The following is a 23,768-nucleotide window of genomic DNA, read 5'->3' as shown; positions in this document are numbered from 1 at the left end:
AGTTATGTTAAACACAAACATAAACACTGGTAAAAACAACTTCCATGGTGGAGGTAAGTAAAAAGGCTTGGATCACGCAAGTAGCAAAAGCAGAGGGGGAAGAGCTAAGACACAGCGCCACTTTCACATCTTGCTAGCTCCCCAACATTAGCTACCTCAGATTTAAGCTGACAGCCTTTTTCTTTTCAGATTGGTATGATCAGGTTCTGTTGAATCAAAACACTTTTATAAATACTTGTATAAAAGTATGAGTACACACATAGTAGAAGTAAAAGTAAACACATAGTTGAGAGCAAGTATGATTTACACTTTTTGCTTTGCCAAATATTACAGCTAAAGTTCTCAAACTTTTGTATAAAATACCCACATTTGTTTACTATAAATGGCATCAATTCAAACCCTGCAAGTATATCAGCGATTTTGGCTGCTGGTCCTTAACCGACCCCGCTGCCCGTGTTGGAACAGGAGAGTTGTAAAAGTTAGACAAAACAAGCAAAACAAAGGCCACACCCCTGAATATGCTGCAGAAAGATGTGTAATGCAATAAAAGAGCAATACAGAATAACAGAAGTTATTTGAGGTCTAAGTATCTTCAGCTGAAAATTGACTGGATGTTACGTGTTCCCCACACAGCGGTAAAAATGACGGAAAACTTGAGGACATAATTGTGTGCTGCTTTCTGGGTCTTAAATACCAACTTCAACACAGCTGCTGTTGGTTTTTTCTGTGTTTTCTTAAAATGAACCAAGAACAAACATCTTCATGTTTATTGTTTTGTTTACACATTCATCAACTCCACTGGATTTGAGTTTGCTAATGTGTCGTCTGGAGAAATACCCTGATAATAAACGTGCACAAATAGGCGTGGGAACAAGTCAGAAGAGAGGCGAGTGGCTACAAGGAGGCCATGACACAAAGTAAGAATATCAGTGTAATTACCCTACTATTCACAACTTGGGAGACATTACATCCTTTATCGCTTGCTCGTTCCTGTACAGCAGCGTTTTTACACTCTCTCTAGGACCCCTGTCAGCCATTCACTTAAGTGCCTGACTTAAAAGACAACAGATCAATTTAATCTTAACCACTTTAACATCTTAACACTGAGCACAGCAAGCCGTACAAAAGAGGTACCTTCAAGGTTACTGCAAGGTGCAAACTGTTGAGAGTAAAACACTGTATGTTTAATGGTAACGTCATCCTTCCTGCATGTAAGTGGATAAAGAGGGCTTCAGCACATGTTCAGAATGTGATGATGTGTTTAGTTTATGTCTAATGGGTTGGAACCACTTCTGGAACCAAACCTTTATTTGTGTGTGTGTCAAAATAAAATAGTTTTCTCATTAATATTTGTTAGTTTGACGTATGCTGTTAATCACTAAAGATTTTACAATGGATGAGTTATTAGGGCCCACCAAGCTCCCACAAAATCTGGTGAAATATTTTCCGTCCATCTTCTGCCGCTTATCCGGGGTCGGGTTGCGGAGGCAGCAGCCTAAGCAGGGAAGCCCAGACTTCCCTCTCCCCAGCCACATTTGCCAACTCTGCGGGGGAATCCCGAGGCGTTCCCAGGCCAGCCGAGATATAATCCCTCCAGCATGTCCTGGGTCTTCCCCGGGGTCTCCTCCTAGAGGGACATGCCTGGAACACCTCACCAGGGAGGTCCAGGAGGCATCCTGACCAGATGCCCGAGTCACCTCAACTGGTTCCCCTCGATGCGGAGGAGCAGCGGCTCTACTCTGAGCCCCTCCCGGATGACCCAGCTCCTCACCCTATCTCTAAGGGAGAGCCCGGCCACCCTGGGGAGGAAACTCATTTCAGCCGCCAGTATACGAGATCTCCTTCTTTCGGTCACAACTCACAGCTCATGACCATAGGTGAGGGTAGGAACGTAGATCGACTGGTAAATCGAGAGCTTCGCCTTCTGGCTCAGCTCCTTCTTCACCACGACAGACCGGCGCAGACTCCGCATTACTGCAGACGCCGCACCGATCCGTCTGTCGATCTTGCTCTCCATCCTTCCCTCACTCGTGAATAGAGATATTTAAAATATTTTTATCTTAAAAAATAAAAAGTCGTGCCATAGAGGGTTAAATTATCTTTATATATCTTCCTGTTTCTGACGTATCTTAAATGAAGACATCTTGACATTTCAAGCACACTTTTATGTCCTCGACTCTGATTGGCTGAGAGGAATTAAATTCCAGTTACAGTGGGACTGTCATGTTGAAAGATGCTGGATGTTGAAGACACGTGACCTCAGCATCTCTCCATCCTCCCCCAGCCTCAGCACCACGGGCTGCGTGAACCATCACGACGCGCGATGCTCATTGATGTGATTCACTGCGAGGGAGGGGCTTGTTTGGAGCGCGTGCGTCGCTCGCTGCGCGTCGGCGTGGGGAGGGTTAAAGCCTGAGGAGAGCGTGCGCGGTCCATCAGTGTCGCTTCTTCTCTCTCAGCCTCGATCCTCGGTTTTGTCCAGACGCGCGCAGGAGCGACGACGGCAGGATGGAGCGGATGGAGTCGATGGAGCCCATCTCGGCGTACTACACCACGGCTTACCCGGAGATCCAACCCGACAGCGGCTACGGCTCCAGAGAGACCACCGACAACCCAGCGAAGACTCCGCCAGCCCCCACTTATGATGAAGAGTTGGTGCACAAGGTAGGAGAAAGCAGCTCTGGTTACTGTTTCCTGGTGAGTGTGTTAGTTTGGATCAGCTGGAGTGGACGTGACGCTTTCCACGGTGCTGATGGATTCAGTTTCACTGGAGTTGGTCAGCTTCCAGACTTACTGCGCACCACACACATCATCTCTTCTGTAGAAATAAACAAGGCTGATTTCTTTCACAATTTCACCAAGCTCACAACATCAACTGCGTCTTTTAGTAACTAAAAGATGTTTCTATGCAATCATACAGGTCCTGCCTCACCAGTCCGGACCGCAGTGATCCAGAGAAAACATGCCTGTCTTTCTGCTGACCCTTGACTTCATTGGAGCAAAGATAAAAGAGAAACTCCCTGAAGGCTTCTTAGAAATGCCACACTGTGTTACGAGTCAGCGCAGCAGGAACATCTTCCATTTAAATCCCTCAGAGCTCTGACAGTGTAACTTCTTTTTCTTTGTTTAATATGATGCTTTCCACTCTGCAGCGCTTCCACGCTACATATCAGCACTGAGTGAGATTAGAGCTGCAGTCACTGCTGTTAATGATGATGATGTCCCTGCAGGGCAGGACTGCTGTAATGTGAATTAATGTCTGAATTTGTAAGTTTAGTATGAGACATTGTCCCACAAGTCCCTGGTTGGATGAGGCATTACTCCAGTTCTTATTTAACCACATACACTTTGTCTAAAAACCTCGAATGGATGTAGAAGTTGAATGTTTGTAAATGTGTGTTGGTGTAATGTTGGTGTAATTCTCTATATTCATGGAGCCAACCATAACAAAAGCTAAATATCACAATAAAAAACTAGTAATGGAAACACCTACATTTGGGGGGGGGGGACAACTCTCAAATATTGCTCAAAGCTTTTTACACTCATGTTTTTTCAGACCTTTTGATGTAGAATATCACTTAAATGTTATGGAAAGACTGTTTTTTTTCCATTTACATGTCAGCAGAGGGGAGTAAAAGTGGTACGGCATGTATGGACAAAGCAGGAGAAGTAAACAATAAAAATTAAATATAACCACTCTTTGAATATCAAACAACAGTGAAATGCATGGTTTTACAAGGATTTAAAAAGGGAAATGGAAGAGAAATTCTCTACATCAAATATAAAACCCTGAGACAACGTTTCCTGGCTGCCTGGCTACCTAGCTACCTAGCTATGTGGCTACCAAGCTACCTGAATACCTGGCTATCTAGCTACCTGGCTACCTAGCTACCTTACTACCTAGCTACCTGGCTACCTAGCTACGTGGGTACCTAGCTATATGGCTACCAAGCTACCTGGCTACCTAGCTATGTGCCTACCTAGCTACCTGGCTACCTAGCTATATGGATACCAAGCTACCTGACTACCTGGTTATCTAGCTACCTGGCTACCTAGCTACCTGGCTACCTAGCTATATGGCTAGGTAACTACCTGGCTATCTAGCTACGTGGCTACTTAGCTACCTTACTACTTGGCTACTTAGCTACCTGGGTATCTAGCTATATGGCTATCAAGCTACCTGACTACTTAGCTACCTGGCATTAGCAGCACTCACAAATTAGCATTTTTGTAAACTCCTAAACTCCTTTAATGACCTGACACCAGTCATGTCGCATTTAATTTCATTCATTTTTACGTGAATGGAGTGAATCAGACATCACCATTCTGTACCGGAGGAGAGGGAAAACGATGGATATTCTGTTGTATTATTTTTTCGACTGATTGCACATCTGATACACCCATGCTAACAGGTGTATAACATCCGTACTTACCTCCATAAAGATGTCACGTCATCATCTGCACCTTAGGGCTGTGTACAGTTCACACTGAAAGCTGATGGAGGTCATATTTGACTGATAACATCAACAATCATGCAGAAAACAACGTATGGATTTTATTTTACGGATCAGGGTTTAAAGGGTTAACATCAACCAACCAGGTTTTGCTTATGATTAAGTTTGAATGTTTTTATAACGGAGAAGATGCTCATGAAGACAGAGACAGAACTGCCTGTGCACACATACCTTCATCGTGCACGTTGCTACTGTTAGCAGGCGTATTTCAGAGTGCAAATTATCCAAGTCAAGCTGCTCTCTCTTTCACGATCAGAAATAGAAATTAAAGTAAAACGCACAGACTGCTCTTGTTGGCTCTTCCCTCCTTATTAGTCCTGTTTTCTTGGTGACTTGTACAGTAATTATTTCCTCTTGGGGCTGTATTCTTTCTGTCCTTCTGCTCCACCTACATCCCCTGAGTAAACATAATAACTCAACAAACAAGAAGACCTTTTAAGTGCTCTCTGGTTGGACCACAGGAAGGCTAAATCCTCCCAGCTGTCTGTGTATTAGACCATTGCCATATTTCCCTTTAATTTTCTTGTCATTTCTATCAGAATCTATTTAGTAACTGGATTTGTGAGTTAAAGCTGGGCTCTTGTTATATTGCCAGCTGCATGAGCAGAATTCTGTTCTTCTTAAACAAACCCTAAGTCTCAAACAAATGCATTAGGATGCGTTTAAGCTACTTTAAAAACCGTCTGTTTAGGTTTTATTGGGTTTCAGCATCTTGTTTTAGCTCAAACTCCACATCTATAAACCCAGCTGGATAAAATGAAAAATAACTCGGAGATTAATTTTCAAACCATTTAGTGACTCCAGATGGACTCATCTTTAACTAAGTCAGACGACATCACTTCTCAGCATGATCATGCAACGTCATTTTGATAGATTCAGAATTGGTGCATCCTGCATTAAAGGTCTGATCGCTTCCGCAACCGCCACACTAAGGTTTCAGGTTTTCAAGGCTGCAGATTATGTCTTTAACACAAACTTAAAATGGGTTTAAATTAATAAATGTGTTCTAGTCACTTGGTTTTAATATTTATTTTTACTACTTTTTGCTTTTTTTATTGCAGTTTTTGTCAATATTTTACTTTCATCCACAGGTTTTGTGATCATTTTAATTTTGTCATATCTGAGATGTCCAATATTAATCAGTATACCAATATTATTTGCTGATATGGACATTGAAAAGTTATATCGGAAATTATAGGTATTGGTTTTTACTTTTATAATGACATGACTTTTACACAACAAGCTAAGTGTCCTGCACGCAAAATGACAAAATATTAGGGATGTCACGTACAGTTTTCCAGATATTTTTTGTTTGTTTGGCACATCTCTCTCTAAAAATATTGGTATTAATGAATTCGTATGTAAAGAGTTGAACAAAACTGTTATATCTGATACCTGTATAAAAAAGACAGCATCGAACATTACTCTTTTATTTATGTTGGTATGTTTTGGTTTTGTTCTGCTTGAGTTTTCTAAAGAACTTCGAGTGTCTGTTTGAAAAAGTGCTACATATGTAAATAATAATGAAGGGTTGGTGAGTTGACTTGTTGGGGAGGTTAGTGGGTTGGAGGGTTATGTTAGTTAGGTGGTTTAACTAAGGGGCTGAGTTGTTGGTTGACAAATGGTTAGTAGGTTTATAGGTTTATTGGTTGGTTGAGTCATTGGTTGGTCGGTGATTTGGTTGGTTTGTTAGAATCTTGGTTGGTTAAGTTGTTGGTTTATGGGTGGGTTAGTGGATTGTTGAGTTGTTGTTTGGGTAGTTGGTTGAGTCATTGGTTGGTAAATTGATTGAGTGCTTGGTTGGTTGTGCTAGTCAGTTTGTAGGTTGACTGATTGGGTGAGCTGTTGGTTGTTGGTGTGTTGGTTGGTTGGTAGTATCTTAATTGGTTGAATTGTTGGTTTGGTTGGTGGGTGACTGGGTAGGTTAGTAGGTTGTTGAGTTTTTGATGGTTAATGGGATGGCTCATTTGTTTTTTTTAGACGGGTGGCAGGTTGACTGAGTTGTTGGTTAGCTGGTGGTTAGTAGGTGAGTCGGTTTGTGGGATGGTTAGTTGGTTGGAGTTACAAACTAATATTAGGCATTTTAGATTGAAGAATTTTAGTAGTCATTAGAAGGAGCAAATTGGAGCAATGTTGGAAACTGATCATTCAGTACACAGTGAAAAAACCAAATATGAATGTAATAATAATTTATAAAACATTCTTTATTAAAAACATGTGAAATTGTTTACATTTTTAGTGTTCTAACAACCAAAATGTCTTGATTTAATTTGATAAGAAAAATGCAGACATCCAGGGGTGTTGTGTGTAACCATGTTGAAGTCAGACTTTCATGCTTTCCACACTCATAGATGGAAACACTCTAACTCCAAATGCATATTAAATGCAGCCGTCAGAAATCGGAAAAGTACATTAATCTGTTGCTAATCTGCAGTTTCTAATCCCAGCAGGGCTCCACATGCAGCCATATGGAAGGTGTTCAGTTGAATTCCACCCCAGTCTCACAGGAAAATGCCAGTGTCATCCAACTCAGGTCTTTGTGAGCTACCATTCTGTAGGTTCCTATGACACACCTGAACCCTTGCATTTAAATCTAGTGTGTTGTAGCAGGGAAACATTAAAACCTGCAGGATGGTAGCTCATGAGGACTGGAGTTGGAAACTCCTGGTCTAAGTTTACCTGAAAGACTTCCTTTGACTTTACGAGAAAACACAGATCCATCTTTATCAGCACCACAGTTGTTGTGGAAGCTCCTCTCTTGGTAAAAGCAGGGTTTGAAGAGGTAGAAAGCGAAGCCGCTGCAACTTAATGTTCTGTGGAACTCTGGAGTTGAATAAAATCTCTTTTCTCACACACACCAATGCACAATATTTCACGTCATCAGTGTCTAATTCCCGAACATGTACGGGACTTTGCTCTAATTGCCTTCGGTTTCCTGAGGGGTTTGAGGAAAGAGCTTATTTCCCAGCTAACATCTGTTACCACAGAAACAGTCTCATCATCATTACATGGATAATATGCATCGCTTATAGTATGTATGTTTGTTTCACTCTGAAACACACACACATGGAGGTGTTGTGTTACAAGCACTCAGTGATATCCAGAGAAAAGGAGGGAGATGATTAATCAGATGCTGAATCAAAAAAAATTCTAGTTATGCTCCAGCTTTGTGGTCCAGAGTTAGGCTCTTACTGTTGTCTTAATGTACAAAATTCCACATGAAAACTGACTATTTACACTATTAGTCTTAAAAGTCACCATTAGATCGTTCAGACAAACAGACCCGATGCTGCAGGCGGGCCCCAGTAGACAAGCCCCGTCCATTAACAAATCATCCCGTCCAGGAACTCCCTTTTTAGTTTAATTTGGATACGTTCATTTTTTTAAAAACTATGTTATAGTGATACTAAATCATAATAATAAGAATCCATTCCTGTTTGTTCTCTTTCAACTCTGAGAAAACTGATCCCTCAAGATATGTGTGTCATTTTATTAACAACTTAGTCGAATAAAGAGTTGCAGGGAAGTTGGAGTTTAACTTAGCAATCTTAGGGCAAAAGGTAAACAGATATGTGTGTCTATATATTAAATCTATGCGCTTATATAACCATAGAGTCTTGCAATAACATAGAGGATGCATTATCTTCTATATGTTGTTGTGATGTTTGTTGCGCAGTCATTAGCTAGTTTTAATGCAGTGATAGTAGACGGGTACATTTTGACAACAGACATCGGAAAGAGGTTAAACAGTAACGTGTCACTGCAGGAATCAACCACTTCCAGCAGCTTGGATGATTCCAGCAGTGTAAAAGCTAGCAAGATGGTAACTATAGCAACCACAGGTGTGCATCCCTCGTTATTGTCATCGTCTGCGGCTGGATTAAACTCAGTCTGACACCTTACCGAGTGCAGCTGCATGTTTTCTGAAGGTATGTTGGGTTTTTATCTGCTGCAGATGTTTCCTGATGTTTTATGAGTTGAAGTTGGTTGCAGGATATTTACCAGTATTAGTTTGGTTAAGTTCTAGCAGCCTTTCTCTAGAGAACCTACCTGTACAGGTACATTGCTGAATGTTCCTCCATGGTTTCTCTTTGAGACGTAACATGTTCCTCTGAAATCGCAATCGGTTACATTACGTCACTAAGTTATGATACGTAAATGATAGCCTGCCTTGTTTAAGCTAATGAGTTTAATTTTCAGTAGCCTGCGTTAGCATTAGCGCCAATTAGTTAATGTTACATAACATCACTGCTCATTATGAATCCATTTAGTTTGGGTGCGATTTTTTTTTTGTTTGTTTTTGCATGTTTTTAGCTTCTTTTTTTTTTGTTGTTGTTGTTTCTTTTTTGATTTTTGCATTTTGTATTTAAAAAATCAGTTAAATGATGAAAATGGTTAAAAGTTTTATTGATGACAGTAAAGTATTGTTTTAACATCTAAATGTTTTGGTTTAGCAAACTTCAACTTCCAAAAAAAGAAAAGCAGATTAATGCTTTTTTTTTTTTTTTCTTCAATTTGACAGTTTTATTTCTTTATTGCTGTCAGAGGGAAAAATGTAATCAGCAACCATGAGGAAAAGAAAAACAGTTTTCTGTCTGAACTGTTGCAGGATTAGTGCAACTAGCAAGTACAGCCACATTGCCTGGTGGAAAGAAGCTTCTCCACCTTTTGGCTCATTTCTAATCTATTCACCCTGTGCATTCTTTCTGAGTGGCAGATTTAAAAACTGAATTCTCACTCAGGTAAACTTCATATAGAAATTCCTGCATGATCACTGAGGCAGCATCCATATTTTATCCACTGACACTTTTCCTGAAATCCCTCTAAATGCTGAGATCAAAGCAAGGCTGAGAAAGCTGCTCCATCCTCCAGCTCTAATCCTTTCCTTTCATCCCTCTAGTTTATTCCAACCATCATCACTCACAAAATTCACTTCTGCCGCATCGCGCCTTGTGACCTTTTCTTCTTGGATGCAAAGCACTCGAGGATTTGCACTTTTGTTGCTATTTAAGAGACGACAAGGACCCTGCAGCAGATAGAACGGCTGATTATAGACCAACAAACTCACCATTAGTGGACAGCCTGTTCTACCCCTGATGATGACCACCAAGCTATGATTTTATATAAGCTGCTCAGCTTAGGTCCTGCTTATATGGAGAATATTTTTTTAAGAAAGAAGATGGTAGGAAGTTAAATCCAGCAAAGGTCACCTGTCCCACAGGAACCACAGGTAGCTGCTAGGAGCCACAGTTGTCATTTTAACTTCTTTACCACCAGGACGCCCCCTCGTCTGACATTTAAAATGCATGTAAAACATGTAAATAACCTACAGAAATACACACCATTCACTTGATCAGATCCACCTTCTAACCAGGTTGGACCATTTTTCCTTCAGATCTGCTTTCATCTTGCAATCATCGATTCAACGAGGTGTTGGAAACATTCCTCAGACATTTTGCTCCATATTGACATGAAGCATCACACAGTTCCGGTCCACCATGATCCCATTCAATGAGATTGGATCCACAATGAGAATCTCCCGTTCCACCTGATCACTATGATACTCTCCCATTTCATCACTAAGAATCTCCTGTTCCACCACATTATGGAGCGGGAGATGAGAACCCTCTGAGGGAACTCATCATGATATGGTGGAACGGAAGATTCTCATCTATAGACACATCTAATGAGAAATAATGCAGAAAAACATTCTTAAACAAATCTATTGCATTCCTTTAGCCTGCTGAATTAGTTATGTTCTTGTTTAGCAACAGGGATTGATATTTATGGCAAACCCTTTGCTGGATTTCTTGTTACAGGCCTTTCTGACCGGCAGAGGGAATTTATTTGGTTTTCAGAAGAAATTATACTCTGTCTGAGTGGAAAACCTCAAAATTCTCCTTTAACCCTTTAAACTCCGCTACATCTCTGAGTGCTGTCACTTCTATAATCATCAGTGTCTCAGGACAGCAAGTGTATAACTCTGTGCAGTAAATTGTGATAGATATCTGACCCTTTAGGTGATCTACAGATGTTTTCTTCGCATTTGCTTTACAATCCAGTCACAGCATGCAGTGTTTATTCAAAGACTCTATATGGTAAATCCACAATGATCCATGATAACACCATAAGTTATCACATCTTCATCACCATCATGTTGCTAAGAGACCTCTATTTTCACCTGGACATGATGATGAAGACATTTCCTGTCAGACTTTCCACCAGTCAGAGAGCTTAAACTGATGGTAATGTCCAATCAGGAGCAGCTAAAGACCAACAATCAGATCAGAAAAGCAGAAAAATAATGACCCTCTATGGCTGGAATAAAGCCAAGAAGATGTTTTTGATGCAGCTGAGGTGGAGGTGGTTCAGGGAGGATAGTAGATGGTACAAATAACTAGAACTGAGGCAAAGATGTAAATAAATAGTTCTAGAAGAGAAATGCTTGGTATATGTTACTACAAAGTTCTGTTAATAAGATATTCTCTTTTCTTCTCCTGGTTGGTTTTTATGCTGCTACATCTGTTGATATATTCATTTTCCATCATTTTAGCCTCATAACCTGACAGCTGAGCCTGTCTTGAAAAAAAAAGCCTCTAAATACATTTTATACTAAAAACAAAAAAAAAAATCCAAACTAGGAAAATTGTGTTGTAGTTTTAAGGGGTGAAAGGCAGAAGAAAGCTTGGCTGAACTTCACTGATTGTCTTTGCTACAGACTGGGAAGAGTGTAAATGTGGAGGTGGTGGAGCCTCAGCATAACTCTATAAATGGATGCCACACACTCAAAAATAGAGGTACCAGCTTGTACCTAAAAAGGTACAAATGCTTGTCGCTGGGGGTGTACTCTTTTGAGAGACATTTCTGTACCCTTCAGTTCTGGTCTATTTTTGTACCTTATCAAGTTCAACCTCACCTTATCAAGTTATGTTTTTTAATGTTTTTCCCAGCATTATGCCTGGTCCATGCCATTTAGCAATATTATCTTATCTTTAATCTAGAAATAATCTTCAAAAACTCAAAATACTGACCAGCCGTACACTTAGTTTGCAGCATCTGACCTTCATTGTCTGGTGTAGTAAATGACTGTTAAGTAGTACTACTGTCATCACTCAACTCTGCTCTAGTTTGTAACATTACAGCCGCAATAGTTTTTTTTTCTCCACCTTTACTCTCATTCAAAGCATGTCCACTTCAATGTAAACACAGAACGAGTGAACAACGTGACGTGCGACGTGATGTTGTGGGCTACAGCAAGCGTTGTGCGTCTAAACCGCTCTTAACAATACATTTCTTTTGAGGCAACTTTTTACAACTTTTTTTATCAAAATAATAGCACTGCTGCTAACAATAGTTTTTGTCACGACAAACATTTTTCAATGCTGCAGGTACCTTTATGGTTAAAATGGTACAAATTTGTACTTTATGTCACTTTGAACCCTTTTTCGTACTCTGAAGGTGTGCTTCTGGTCTCTTAAAGACCAGTATTGCACTTTTGAGAGAACATTTCTTTAAAATGTACCTATAGGTACAGAAATGTCCTCATCTTGTACCTCTATTTTTGAGAGTGCAGTTTAAGAGAAGATGAAGTGTTGACTGATGGCTCTGGTGACTAACTTCTGAATGATTTCATTGTCTTGAAGGTTATTTCCTCCAGCTTATGACTCATACAGTCTCAGCGGTACTTTGCCAAGCTCTTATAAAAGATAATATTATATCTGCAGCTTGGAAGAATTAGTGTCCACAGTGACGCAGATGCTGACTCACAATAAAAACGATGCAACGGCTGATTCTTGGCCTTATAGAGGGAACGACAGTACTTGAAAGAATCCTGACTGTGTGTGTTTGTATGTTTTTCTGCAGACTATCCTGGTCGGGGACAGCGGTGTGGGTAAGACATCTCTACTGGTGCAGTTTGATCAGGGCAAGTTCATCCCCGGCTCCTTCTCTGCTACAGTCGGCATTGGATTCACGGTGTGTTCAGGTGTATGCGTCTGCTTCTTCATTCATTACATTTTCCTGCAGACAGGAATTAGGACAATCACACATTCAACAGGTTTTTTTTGTCTCCTGCTAAGTGTGAGGCATCTGCTGACCAACGCATTCTGTAGCATATATAGCAGGTCATGTTGCTTTTGAGTCAATATGAAAAACAGTAGTATAATGTAGTTATAATGGAAATTATTGTGTTTCTCTAATACTGCTGTGGTCCCATTAGATACATGACATGACATGAAATGAAATGAAAAATACTTTATTAATCCCCAAAGATAACAAGATAAACATGAGAAATAAATCATCTTTACATTAATAGTCTGGATTAGTAAATGGATATACTTACAAGTTCCATAAAATTTAGGTTTGTTTTGGGGCACAGTATGTGGACCCTGGTCTGGTGGTTGGCAGATCAGTTCTGCTCTGTGGTGTAGTGGTCCCTCAAGAAGTGGGTATACTCTAAATTTCTTGCTCTTGTTTTAAAAAACAACAAAGTAAAAATAGCCCAGAAAAACATTGTTTCATAAAAAGTGACATTGGAGACTACTCTGTTTAGTTAATCCCAAAAATCCACCAGTATATCTCCTCATTGTCACATAATTTCTGCTCTTCGGTTTCAGGGAGGAAGAGTTATGAAATGACTATAGTAATACTGGCACATAGAGCTGGTGAGAGACAGGCTCATAGACTTACATACATATATCTTTATTATGTCTATGTTCAGGCTAAAGTTAACCCAGCTGTTGGCTAACTGCACCAGTGTTGCATCGGTAACCTTTGCTGAGCTGCTGGACGACGTAGCTACATGTGTAGGGACCATAGACTGTATATAAAGAGATGGACGGAGCCTCTGTGACATCACCCATAGGTTTGTGAAGAGCTGAATTGCAGCTCAGTGAGCGGTTCCTACCGTCGCCATGTTGGCAGCGCCATGCGCGTCGTCTCGCCCGGAAAATACAAATATGGGCAAAGAGGTGAAGCTGAGAGGGCAGCCGTGAGCGTCATGGTGGATGATTGACATCGAGGGAACTCTGAGCTTTCTGTAGCTAAGAGCTAACCGAGCTAACCCGGAGATAACAGGAGCTAACCAGCTAACAGAGGTGAGCGGGCTAAAGCTAAGTCACGTTGTTAACCGACTAAAAACCGCGGTTGTTCTACGTTCTTCTTACTTGAAGCCGGAGATTGGTACCTGTCAATCGAAAAGGAATTTTGCCAAACTTCGAGATTAAATTACTTTTAAACGGGCGAGTTAGAAAAAAATTCACTCCCCCCACAGTTGTCATGAAGGTAAACATGACCTATTAAACCGAAAATGGATTTTTTTAAACCAGGCTGTAAACATGTTTACAGCCTGGTTGGCCTTTTTAACATGGGGTCTATGGGGATTTGCTCTGTTTTGGAGCCCCTAGTGGATGAAGGGGGAACTGCGGTTTTATGCACTTCCAGATAGGCTTCACTTTTAACCGCCGTTGGTTGCCGCTTGGTAGGGACGTTTGTGACTGTAAAAGCAGCATCACAGGGAGCTTAGAAGTTTACCGGTGGGTATATTGTATGCCAGGGCTACTCAATTAGATATTCAGGTGGGCCAGATTTTTAAATTTAAAAAAAATTATCAGAGCCAGTAAATAAAGTAAGGGAAAATAAATCAGTAAAAATAAACAAATAAATTTACATTTACATTTTGAAAAATAAGTAGTTAATTAATTTTTCTATTTTAAATTCAGTCCCACATGACAAGGGCAAATGCACAAAATAAAATAATGAAAATTCCATTCAGAGCCTATTTTTCTCCTAACTTTTAATATAAAAAATTCATTTTAAACTAAACTAAACTCCATGTGGAGCCTCCTCGCATTATAATCTTTAAACACACTCATTGCATATTAAACACATCTGTTTGGCGCTCCAATGTGACGGAAAAATAAACAAATACTTATCAGTCCAGGCGGGGTTAAATCTGCGGTTTTTATTGTCAATTTTCCGTTTTGGGACAGAGAGCGGCATGCTTGCTAGCGCTAGTCTTACAACTTCAAAACACAACAACACTCATTGGGGCTGATGTTGCTAGGCAACCAAGTGTTGCATTCATAGTCTGCACAACTGTAGGATTGTAGGCTACTTAATCAGCGTAGGAATGACGGAAAGTTCTTCATTAATATCTTTATCTTTTACATAAGCTGGGCCATATAGAAGTTGGTTCTGGGCCGCCATTTGAAGAGGCTTGCTCTATGCTGACAGAAAAAGAAGTGTGTATACTCCGTATACCCGCGTTTCCCCTGAATTACACCTCTGGTTCTGGTCTACTAAACTTGGTCTTTGTGTTGGTAGCTGTTGGGCTTCTGAAACTGGGTCTGCTGTCTGTCTAGACCTGATCTGTTTCCTTCTTTACTGAAAGGTCAGAAATGTATCCCTTTCTCTTCATTCTGATATCCTCCTTTCCAACATCGGACTGGTTACAGGATATATTTCTCCACATTTTCATCCTGTAGCTACTTTAAAACCAACTAGCTTCTTTGCTAGCATCCTGTTTAAATGAAACTGGATCATGTAGCGCTAGCATAGTCAGCGCTAACATGGACACTGAGGTTGTAGTTTATTTTCAGCTCCACTGTGACAACAGTCTGGCTGCAGAGCTCCACTGTGGGAACAGTCCCAGTGCAGGCTCCACTCTCAGCCCTCCTCCACCACTGAGCAGGAAGTAACAAAGACTTTTCAAATTAAATGTCATTGTAGAACTGCATAGAAGGATTTTCTAAATAAAATGCACCAACAAAACTGGCCACCATGTTGCTGTTTGGACAATATTTCAAATAACACTGCATTTCACTGATCTAACAAGTAAAAACCCTCTCTTATAAAAACTATTAAAAATACCCTTTTTTTGGCAGTCTGCTGATTTTAACATGAAAACTATTGATAAATGCATATGATATGTCCACTAAGTGCAGTATGAGTACTTGATAAGTAAGGCTGAAGATCTTCAGCTGAATGTTATGTTTATATTATGTTCTTACTAATGACAACATGGTAATTTACTATTTTTTATTTTTGTTTTCTTTTGTTTGGTTCCAGTTACCATGGCAACATCCCACTTATTGCAGTGTAGTTTTCATTGTATTCAGCGTTACAGAAGCGAATGGCTGTCCTAAATTTTTTTTTTTTTTTAAACATCAAAAACATCATAACATGATTGTTTTATTATAAAAATCTTAAATGTATCATGTTGTGAGAAGTTTTATAATAAAACCATGTAAAGTATCACGTTATATGGTGATATGGTCCCTTCTTTAATTTGAGAGACAGCTCTATGATTCTGTACAATGTCAAATGTCTATCTTTCTCTTCTGCTGCTTGTGTTTTAGTGGAGGTTGGTAAACTTTTCCGTCTAATCGCCCGCCAGGTGGCGTTAGATGAGGAAGGGATGGGATTTTCTTTCTGCACTATGGTGGAGGTGTCTGAGAGTGGAGCTTGTACCAGAACTGTCCCCACAGTGGAGCTCTGCAACCAGACCCCTCTCATAAACGTTTATGAACTGAGTTGTTGTTTAGTCTCCAAATAGAATCACTAAAAAACTAAACATGACCAGGTTTCCAACATTAACTAAAAACAAATCTAATGCTAGGATAGAACGAGATAAGCACTGCTGTACCTGCACAGGGACAAAATCTTCTAGAAAAATGCACATGTCAGTATTTTTAAAAGATGAATAATTAAGAAAGTTCTTTCATATTTACTTTAAATTAGTGTAGTGATACTGGTGATCTTTACAGGTCTGGAAAGAGTTTCTCTCCCCTTCCTCCAGTGATCTGTCAATCACCTAAGGTGGCATCTGGGATGTCCAATCAGATTTCAGAGGGCTATCCCATTAGCCCTGCCCCTGCTTTTATTTATTTATTTATTTATTTTTAACCTGTCCTGTCCAGCATCCCAGCATACAGTTCGGCAATCTGTGTGCCATATTTTTGCCAGACAGATTTGCTCTGTCAAGGGAGACATGTATGTCCACGGCTGCCCTTGATATTCAGAATATTTTTATTATTTATTTTTATTGAAATCTTCATCAGACTTCATATGGCAGCGCTAGACCTGGTAGGGGAAAAGAAAAAGAGAAGATAAATAAAAGTAAATGAGACGAAAGAGAAAAGAAAAAGAAAGAAGGGAAAAGAGCGTGTCTAAGCTGCGAAAAACACAGTATTTGCAAAAACAATAAAAACTACAGTAGTGCTGCAGTACAACAAGATAGATAAAGTGGAGTAATAACAATATGCAAAAAAAAAAAAAGAAAAGAAAAGTAGACGCACACACACATCCGTTATTGGATATACCTGCAGAGAGACTTAACAGATAAACATCTGCAACATTTAGTAGTAAGTAGGTGGAAAGATGGACAGTTTTGTGGGTATGCACATGTGAATGTCCAACCTGTGGTCATGCCATCAATGATCAACTGAGTACTAGTTAAAGGAGTGCAACCACTTCCCGAAGTGTCAGGGAGGAACCCAAGGCCCCCAGGGCCCAGCAGTCCCACCGAACACGGCGCCCGGGCAGACAAAGCAGAGAGCATGAGTGAGTCATGATTGTAGTGTAATTAAAAATAAAAGAGGGCTGCGGCCCAGCTGTTTGTTGCCGGACAGCTGGGCCGTCCTCAGAGCTCCCATGGTTATGTGAGTGTGTGTGTGCTGTTAGTGTAGTAGTGTCCAAGTTGCAAGTAAAATTGGGGGGGGGGGGGGGGGGGGGGAAAGGCCTCAGTGAGAGGGAATGGTGGAAGGGCCACCACTGTGGCTCCTGTCCACCCACCCACGAGCAGAGCGCCTGTCCCTTCGAAGCCCTAAATGTATATTGGTGTCTATGTTGCAATTTAAAAATTAGTTGGGTAGGCAGTCACGGTGCCCAACAGGAGATCCCCTCTGGGTCCTCGGGAACGCCGCCTTTACCCGCTCCATTGTGCCCTATGTGTTGTATGCATGATGTGGGAGAAGGACTCCTCCCCTGGGCGACCAACTTTTCAGCCGGCTGCAGTAGGTGCCCCCACCCTACCGGGCAGCCTGAAGGGCAGAGTAACCTCTCTTTTTTTTAGAGGTACACCCCTGCTTTAAAAAAAAAAAAAAAAACAGCTGATTGTGATGGTGAAGTTGGAAGAAGCTGTTTCTGACAGACAGAACTATAAACTGGTCTCAGAGTGTTTCCTAAAAACCTGAAAAAACCAACATTTCCTTCGCTGATCACTACCTAATGCCTCCAACTCGCTCTCCTTTTCCCATCTCTCAGAATAAAGTGGTAACTGTTGACGACGTGAAGGTCAAACTACAGGTCAGTGTGTCCATCAGTTGTGTAAAGTTGTTGCTCTTTCAGGTTTGCAAAGTGAAATCAGGCCAGTTTTTATGTTCTGTTTCAGATTTGGGACACAGCTGGACAGGAGCGGTTCAGAAGTGTGACACATGCGTATTACAGAGATGCACACGGTGAGTCCAGAGAAAACACAACTTACCCAAAGCTTTTGTACACTTCAAGTGCATTTTAACTCATATCTGTCATCACTTCTTGTCCCACAGCTCTGCTTCTTTTGTACGACATCACCAGCAAATCATCGTTTGACAACATCAGGGTAAGTCTGGGATATGTCTATAACCTGGACATGATTAGAAAAGTCATTCATAAAACCACAGAAAGCGTACTTTAGTGTCTAAATTCAAATTAGTCAAGTACGGGTTTGTTTTTTAAGAAGGAATAATTGAACATAAAGGTTATTTTTTGTTTTATTGTGGACATTTGCATGTGATATTTTACCAAGTGTGTTTGTGTGTCTCCTCCTCTTCCTCCAGGCATGGTTAACAGAGATCCATGAGTATGCACAGAGTGACGTAGTCATCATGTTGCTGGGCAACAAGGTGAGAGGGGATGGTTAAAGAAGCTCAGCAAGTGAAGGACAAAGTGTTCAACAGAAAGAAAGATGTGATTCTTTTTTATCTTAAATAAACAAACTGAAATAAATGGATTCTAAAGGAATGAAGGTCAGAATGTGTAATAATAATAATATAAATGTTATTATAAGTGCCTTTTGACACCTCTGAGTCTTGATCACTGGTGAGGCACCAGGGATGGTCAGGGAGGATCTGAGGGAAGTCAGATACTCATAATAATTAAGTCCAAAACTTCACTTTCTTTCCATATTGCCAGTTTTTTAGGTTTTAAGGGGAACCAGGATTTTATTTAATCCTTAAAACAATCACTAATATCGTCATGAGTGTCACAGTAACAGCTGTGATGGATATCTGATCCTTCAGGGCATAACAGACTTTTTCCACGCATTTATATCCCATTCAGGAGGTTTATAACCCAGCCATAAAATGTAGTGTTTATTCAGAGACTCTGCATGGTAAATTTACAAGGACACCATTATTTATCACATTTTTATCCTAAACAAAATCATTATCCCTATTGCTATGTTGCTGAAAGACCTTTATTTTTACATGAAAATGATTATGAAGACCCTTCCTGTCAAACTTTTAGCCAATCAGGGAGCTTAAACTGATGGTAATGTCCAATCAGGAGCAGCCAAAGATCAACAAGAGAGCAGAAAAGAAGAAAAATAATCCTCCTCTGGAATAAAGTCAAGAAGACATTTCTGATTCAAGGTGGAGCCAACAAGTAGTTCCTCCTGGATAGGATATAAATGCTTGGAAAACTCATTTATAATTATTTATGCTACTATTGTGTAACACTACATCTAAACACGAACAGTACAGACAGTATACAGACATTAGGAGGCAAACAAAAGTTGGCATATAAATAAAACAGGTGGGGGTGTAGGGGGTATGCACTGTCATGGAAAAAAAAAAGAAAACATAATTTACAATGATACAGTCTCTTGTTTCTAATATAGGCCTAAATTATTTTTACCTGCCTACAAGCCAGCCGTCTAAAACTCAGGTCACAACCTGGAGAACAGAAGACTGTATTTCAAAATAAAAGTATCATGCATTGACCCAAGATATTTTGCCACAACGTTGATTATTATACCTTTTGAATCACCTTAGACTGTATATGAAAAGATGGACGAAGCCTCCGTTTCTAAAGAACTGAATTGAAGCTCGGTGGGCGGTTCCTACCATCGCTATCTTAACAGGGGCATGGGTGTCGTCTCGCCTGGAAAATATAAATATGGGCAAAGAGGTGGAGCTGAGAAGGGGGCTGTAAGCATCATGGTGGATGATTGACATCTAGCAAACTCCGAGCTTTCTGTAGCTAAGAGCTAACCGAGCTAACCTGGAGATAACAGGAGATAACCAGCTAACGGAGATAAGCGAGATAAAGCTAAGTCATGTTGTTAGCCGACTAAAGACCACGGTTGTTCTACAATCTTCTTACTTGAAGCGGGGGATCGGGTACCTGTCAATCAAAAGGCCACGCCCCTAAATATGCCGAATTTTGAGATTAAATTACTTTTAAACGGGCGAGTTAGAAAAGAATTCACTCCCCCCACAGTTGTCATGAAGTTAACCTGACCTATTAAACCTAAAATGGATTTTTGTACCAGGCTGTAAACATGTTTATTTCTGCTGTGAAGTTGGTGTTTTTAACATGGGAGTCTATGGGGATTTGCTCTGTTTTGCAGCCCCTAGTGGATGAAGGGGGAACTGCAGTTTTATGCACTTCCACATAGGCTTCACTTCTAACCACCGGAAGTTGCCGCTTCGGAATCACAGGCACACTGCATAATCAGCAAAAAAGTGTGTTTATAATTTCTGTACACATGCTCAGAGTCTACATGAAGCACAAGCTGCATATGGAAACAGTCATTTGCTCCTGTTTCTGGTAAATGCAGCTACTGCAGAAAAACCTTGTTTGATCTCAGTTTATGACTGCTGAGCGGAAACCTAATAACCGTGACCATCCAATGATACATGGCATTTAGAACTTGGAGAATACATCTGAAAAACAGGATCTGGTGATCTCAACTGTGACAGCTACCATATGTCTGGAATGACCCAGACAAAAAAAAGTGGAGACTTGTGAGCTGTTGTGTCATTGTAGGAATTGTGTGACTCCCATCACGGCTTCAGATGTCATGGTGTGGAGTTTTTTTCGTGTAGTCTCACTTCTGGTTTCCTCTTTTATTTTGCAGTTTTTGTTGTTTCCTGTTTGTTAGTTCACCTTGGTTCATTTAGTTTATTCATTACACCTGAGTATTGTTGAGTTTTCTGTGTATTTTTACCACCTGGTTTCAGTTGTCGCTTGCTGGTTCAGTGTTTGTAGTTCTCCCCTTTGTTCTTTAGTTTATTAAAAACAATTTTCAGCGTTTTCTCTGTCTTTCTGTTCTATATTTGGGTCCACATCTCTGCAAAACCTGACACCAAAACCATCCTGAGTTTCTCCAACTGCTAATGGCTGTGCTGGAAAAGTGACATGTTTTAACAATTGTTTCCTTATTCATCCCATCACACGAGGGTGAAAAACATGTTTTCTCTGTCTCCTGGGTTTGTTTCAGTGTCTCCTTCTTGTGACAATTACCGCAGCAATAAATACACAGGCTGTTTAAAATTTGAGGAATATAGACACAGTTTCCATCAGCAAAACTGCTCTCAGGTTTGAGAGATCACATTGCGGGCACTACATTAATATATTTACATTTTCTCCTCTCAACACATCCAAACATCCTGTAAATGCCACATATTCATTGTGACAGACAAGTTAACCGGATGCAGATGCAATATTTTGCACTTTTAAAAGATGCAACCCTGAATGCACGCTGTTAGTAAAATTAGATGATATAGGGTTTTTTTTTTTTTTACTGTTTACAGTTATTTTGTTTACAATTTTGTACATGTAACAAGTAGATACAGCCTTGAAAGCCCAAACTAACCATACTGTGTCCTTCTCTCAGGCTGATATGAGCAGTGATCGAGCAATCAGGAGAGATGAAGGAGAAAGACTGGCCAGAGTGAGTATCTTGTTTCTTCTTGTACAAACAGATTTAATGTGGACCCCTCTGGAGCTCACTGCTGCTTGCTCCTCTTCTTGTCTTAAGGAGTATTCAGTTCCTTTCATGGAGACGAGTGCCAAGACAGGAGTCAACGTAGACCTGGCCTTCACCGCTGTAGCCAAGTATGATATGCTCTCTACTGACAGCTTCTTAATGCACCCAAAACATCTGTTTCACTCTGATGTGCACAACAATGCACCTGATAGGCATCAACCGGGGTTGAAAGAAATTCGTTTTATTCTTGAGGTCTTTGCTCAGGATTCGGAAATTAAAGTGTTTATTTATAGTATGGTTAGTTTGGGGTTTTAAGGCCTGCTGGCCTGCTGATTGGAACAAAGAAACCTATTATACGATCTCAGTTCCATAAAGTTGGAACATAAAACTTGAACAGCATATCAGATGTTTGAAACTGAGCCATTTTAGCATTTCATGGAAAATATGAGCTGACTGTGAGTCTATGAAAAGTAGTTCCAGGATCATGTTTGGCCTCGTTAGCATCTCCTCTTCTTCTAACATCTGTCTGTAAACATTTTGGAAGTGAGGAGAGCAGTTGCTGCAGTTTTAGGAGAGGAATGTTGTCTTTAGTCTGCAGGACACGCCGTCCATGATTTCCACAAACATTTCCACATCTTCAGAACATTTTAAATGAGCTTTGGTCCAGATAAGACGGCGTGTTTCTGGATCCTCTTCACATATGATGGAGCTTTAACCTGAAAGATTCTGCCTCTGTCACTTTCAACATGATTCCAGCAGCGTAGCTTTCCATTAATATATGATGTGTTACGGTACTTCTGGGATTGTGTGGCGGATTTAGATTTAAAGCAGCTGTTTAGAGTGAGAATGAAACTTTGTGACGATTATAAGAACTACATTAGTAATGTTCTATGTGTATATAATAGTATAACATGTAAACATAAGAAATTTTCTGACATATTTATTTAAAGAATTTAAGTTCTAGGTGGTGGCCCTGCCATGGACGGCGAGCTGTCCAGGGTGCCTTTTGCCCAAAGACTGCTGGGATAGGCTCCAGATTTCCTGAGACCATAAATCAGACTAAGCGGTTAGGAAAATGAATGAATGAATGAAGTTCCAGGTGGCCTTTCATGACTAGAGTTCTTAAAGGTCCTATATTTTACATTCTGTTCGACAATTTCATCTGGGTGTCAGAGGTCTGACTTGGTCTTTAATTTCAGCCATTCCAAAAAGTGGCTCTACTGTGAACAGGCTGTTTCTTCGTTTGATCCTTTAAATGTTCATGAGTGGTGTCTGTCTACGCCCACTACACCCCTCCCATGGAGAAGATTCAGCTTTTGTTGGCACCCGCTCTGTGATTTTGGAGGGCAGGCTCAGCTGGCCAGCAGTATCCACTACCAGGAGTGGTTATTTACCATCTTGAGGTCACTAATGGAAAGATATCTGACTCTTCCATGTTTGCTAAAAAGTGGAACGGGCAAGTGTAAGAGGTGACAGAATGTTGTCATTTTAGGGTCTAATACACAGTCTATGAGGACACATATGACTGTTATAAAACATTTTAAAAGTGAATTTTGCAATAAATAGGATCTTTAAAAGAGTTAATGCAGTGTTGCCTGAGAGCATCCAGCGTTGTCCCCAGCGCACAGAGATTCCTCCTAATTCTCTAAATCTTCTGATGATATCATACAGTGTAGATACATACAGTGGGATCTTCAAAGTCTGAGGGATATTTATCTGAACTTGTTCCACAACTTTCTCATATTGGTGAAGCTCTGTCTGTTGCTTTTATACCCAGTCACACCACTGACCTGTTCCCAGTTAATCCAGTTTGTTGTCCAATTACTTATCCTGCTTTTGTTGCTCTTATTTCAGCTTTTTCTAGATGTGTTGCTGCCTTTGGATTCACAAGCAGCTTGCTTTTCCAACATCTGATATGTTGTTTACAATCTGCTGGGAATTATATATATATATATATATATATATATATATATATATATATATATATATATATATATATATATATATATATATATAATGATAAGATTTGTAAATTTGTTAACACTTAACTCAGCGGCTCAACTTTTAGTGGGAAATTGGAATTGAACTTTAAAATCCTCCCTCTTCTTTTAAATCAGAGTGTTGATAACATCACTGATCAGGTCAGAGCTCTGAGTTGTCTGGTTGTGTTCTTCAGGGAGCTGAAGCACCGGGCTGTCCAGCACCCCAATGAGCCCAAGTTCCAGATTCATGAATACATTGAGGCCCAGAAGGAGAAGTCAGGCTGCTGCAGCTACTTCTAA

The 23,768-nt window shown here is 40.3% G+C and overlaps 1 protein-coding gene across 1 annotated transcript; it reads left to right on the top strand.

Moving 5' to 3' along the window:
• Positions 1-2,508: 2,508 nt before the first annotated feature.
• On the top strand, positions 2,509-23,768 carry LOC306772036 (ras-related protein Rab-37-like; the record flags this gene model as incomplete). Its single annotated transcript, XM_079261413.1, has 9 exons — positions 2,509-2,664; positions 12,378-12,488; positions 17,778-17,819; positions 17,905-17,971; positions 18,062-18,114; positions 18,332-18,397; positions 21,394-21,450; positions 21,538-21,614; positions 23,663-23,768. 9 exons carry the CDS (start codon positions 2,509-2,511, stop codon positions 23,766-23,768), a joined length of 735 nt encoding a protein of 244 aa, XP_079117539.1.

Source organism: Telmatherina bonti (assembly GCF_933228915.1).
Source record: "Telmatherina bonti genome assembly, chromosome: 21".
In the NCBI taxonomy this organism is placed as follows: Eukaryota; Metazoa; Chordata; class Actinopteri; order Atheriniformes; family Telmatherinidae; genus Telmatherina; species Telmatherina bonti.
Note: the sequence above shows the minus strand (reverse complement) of the source record. Positions and strands in the feature narration are given on the sequence as shown.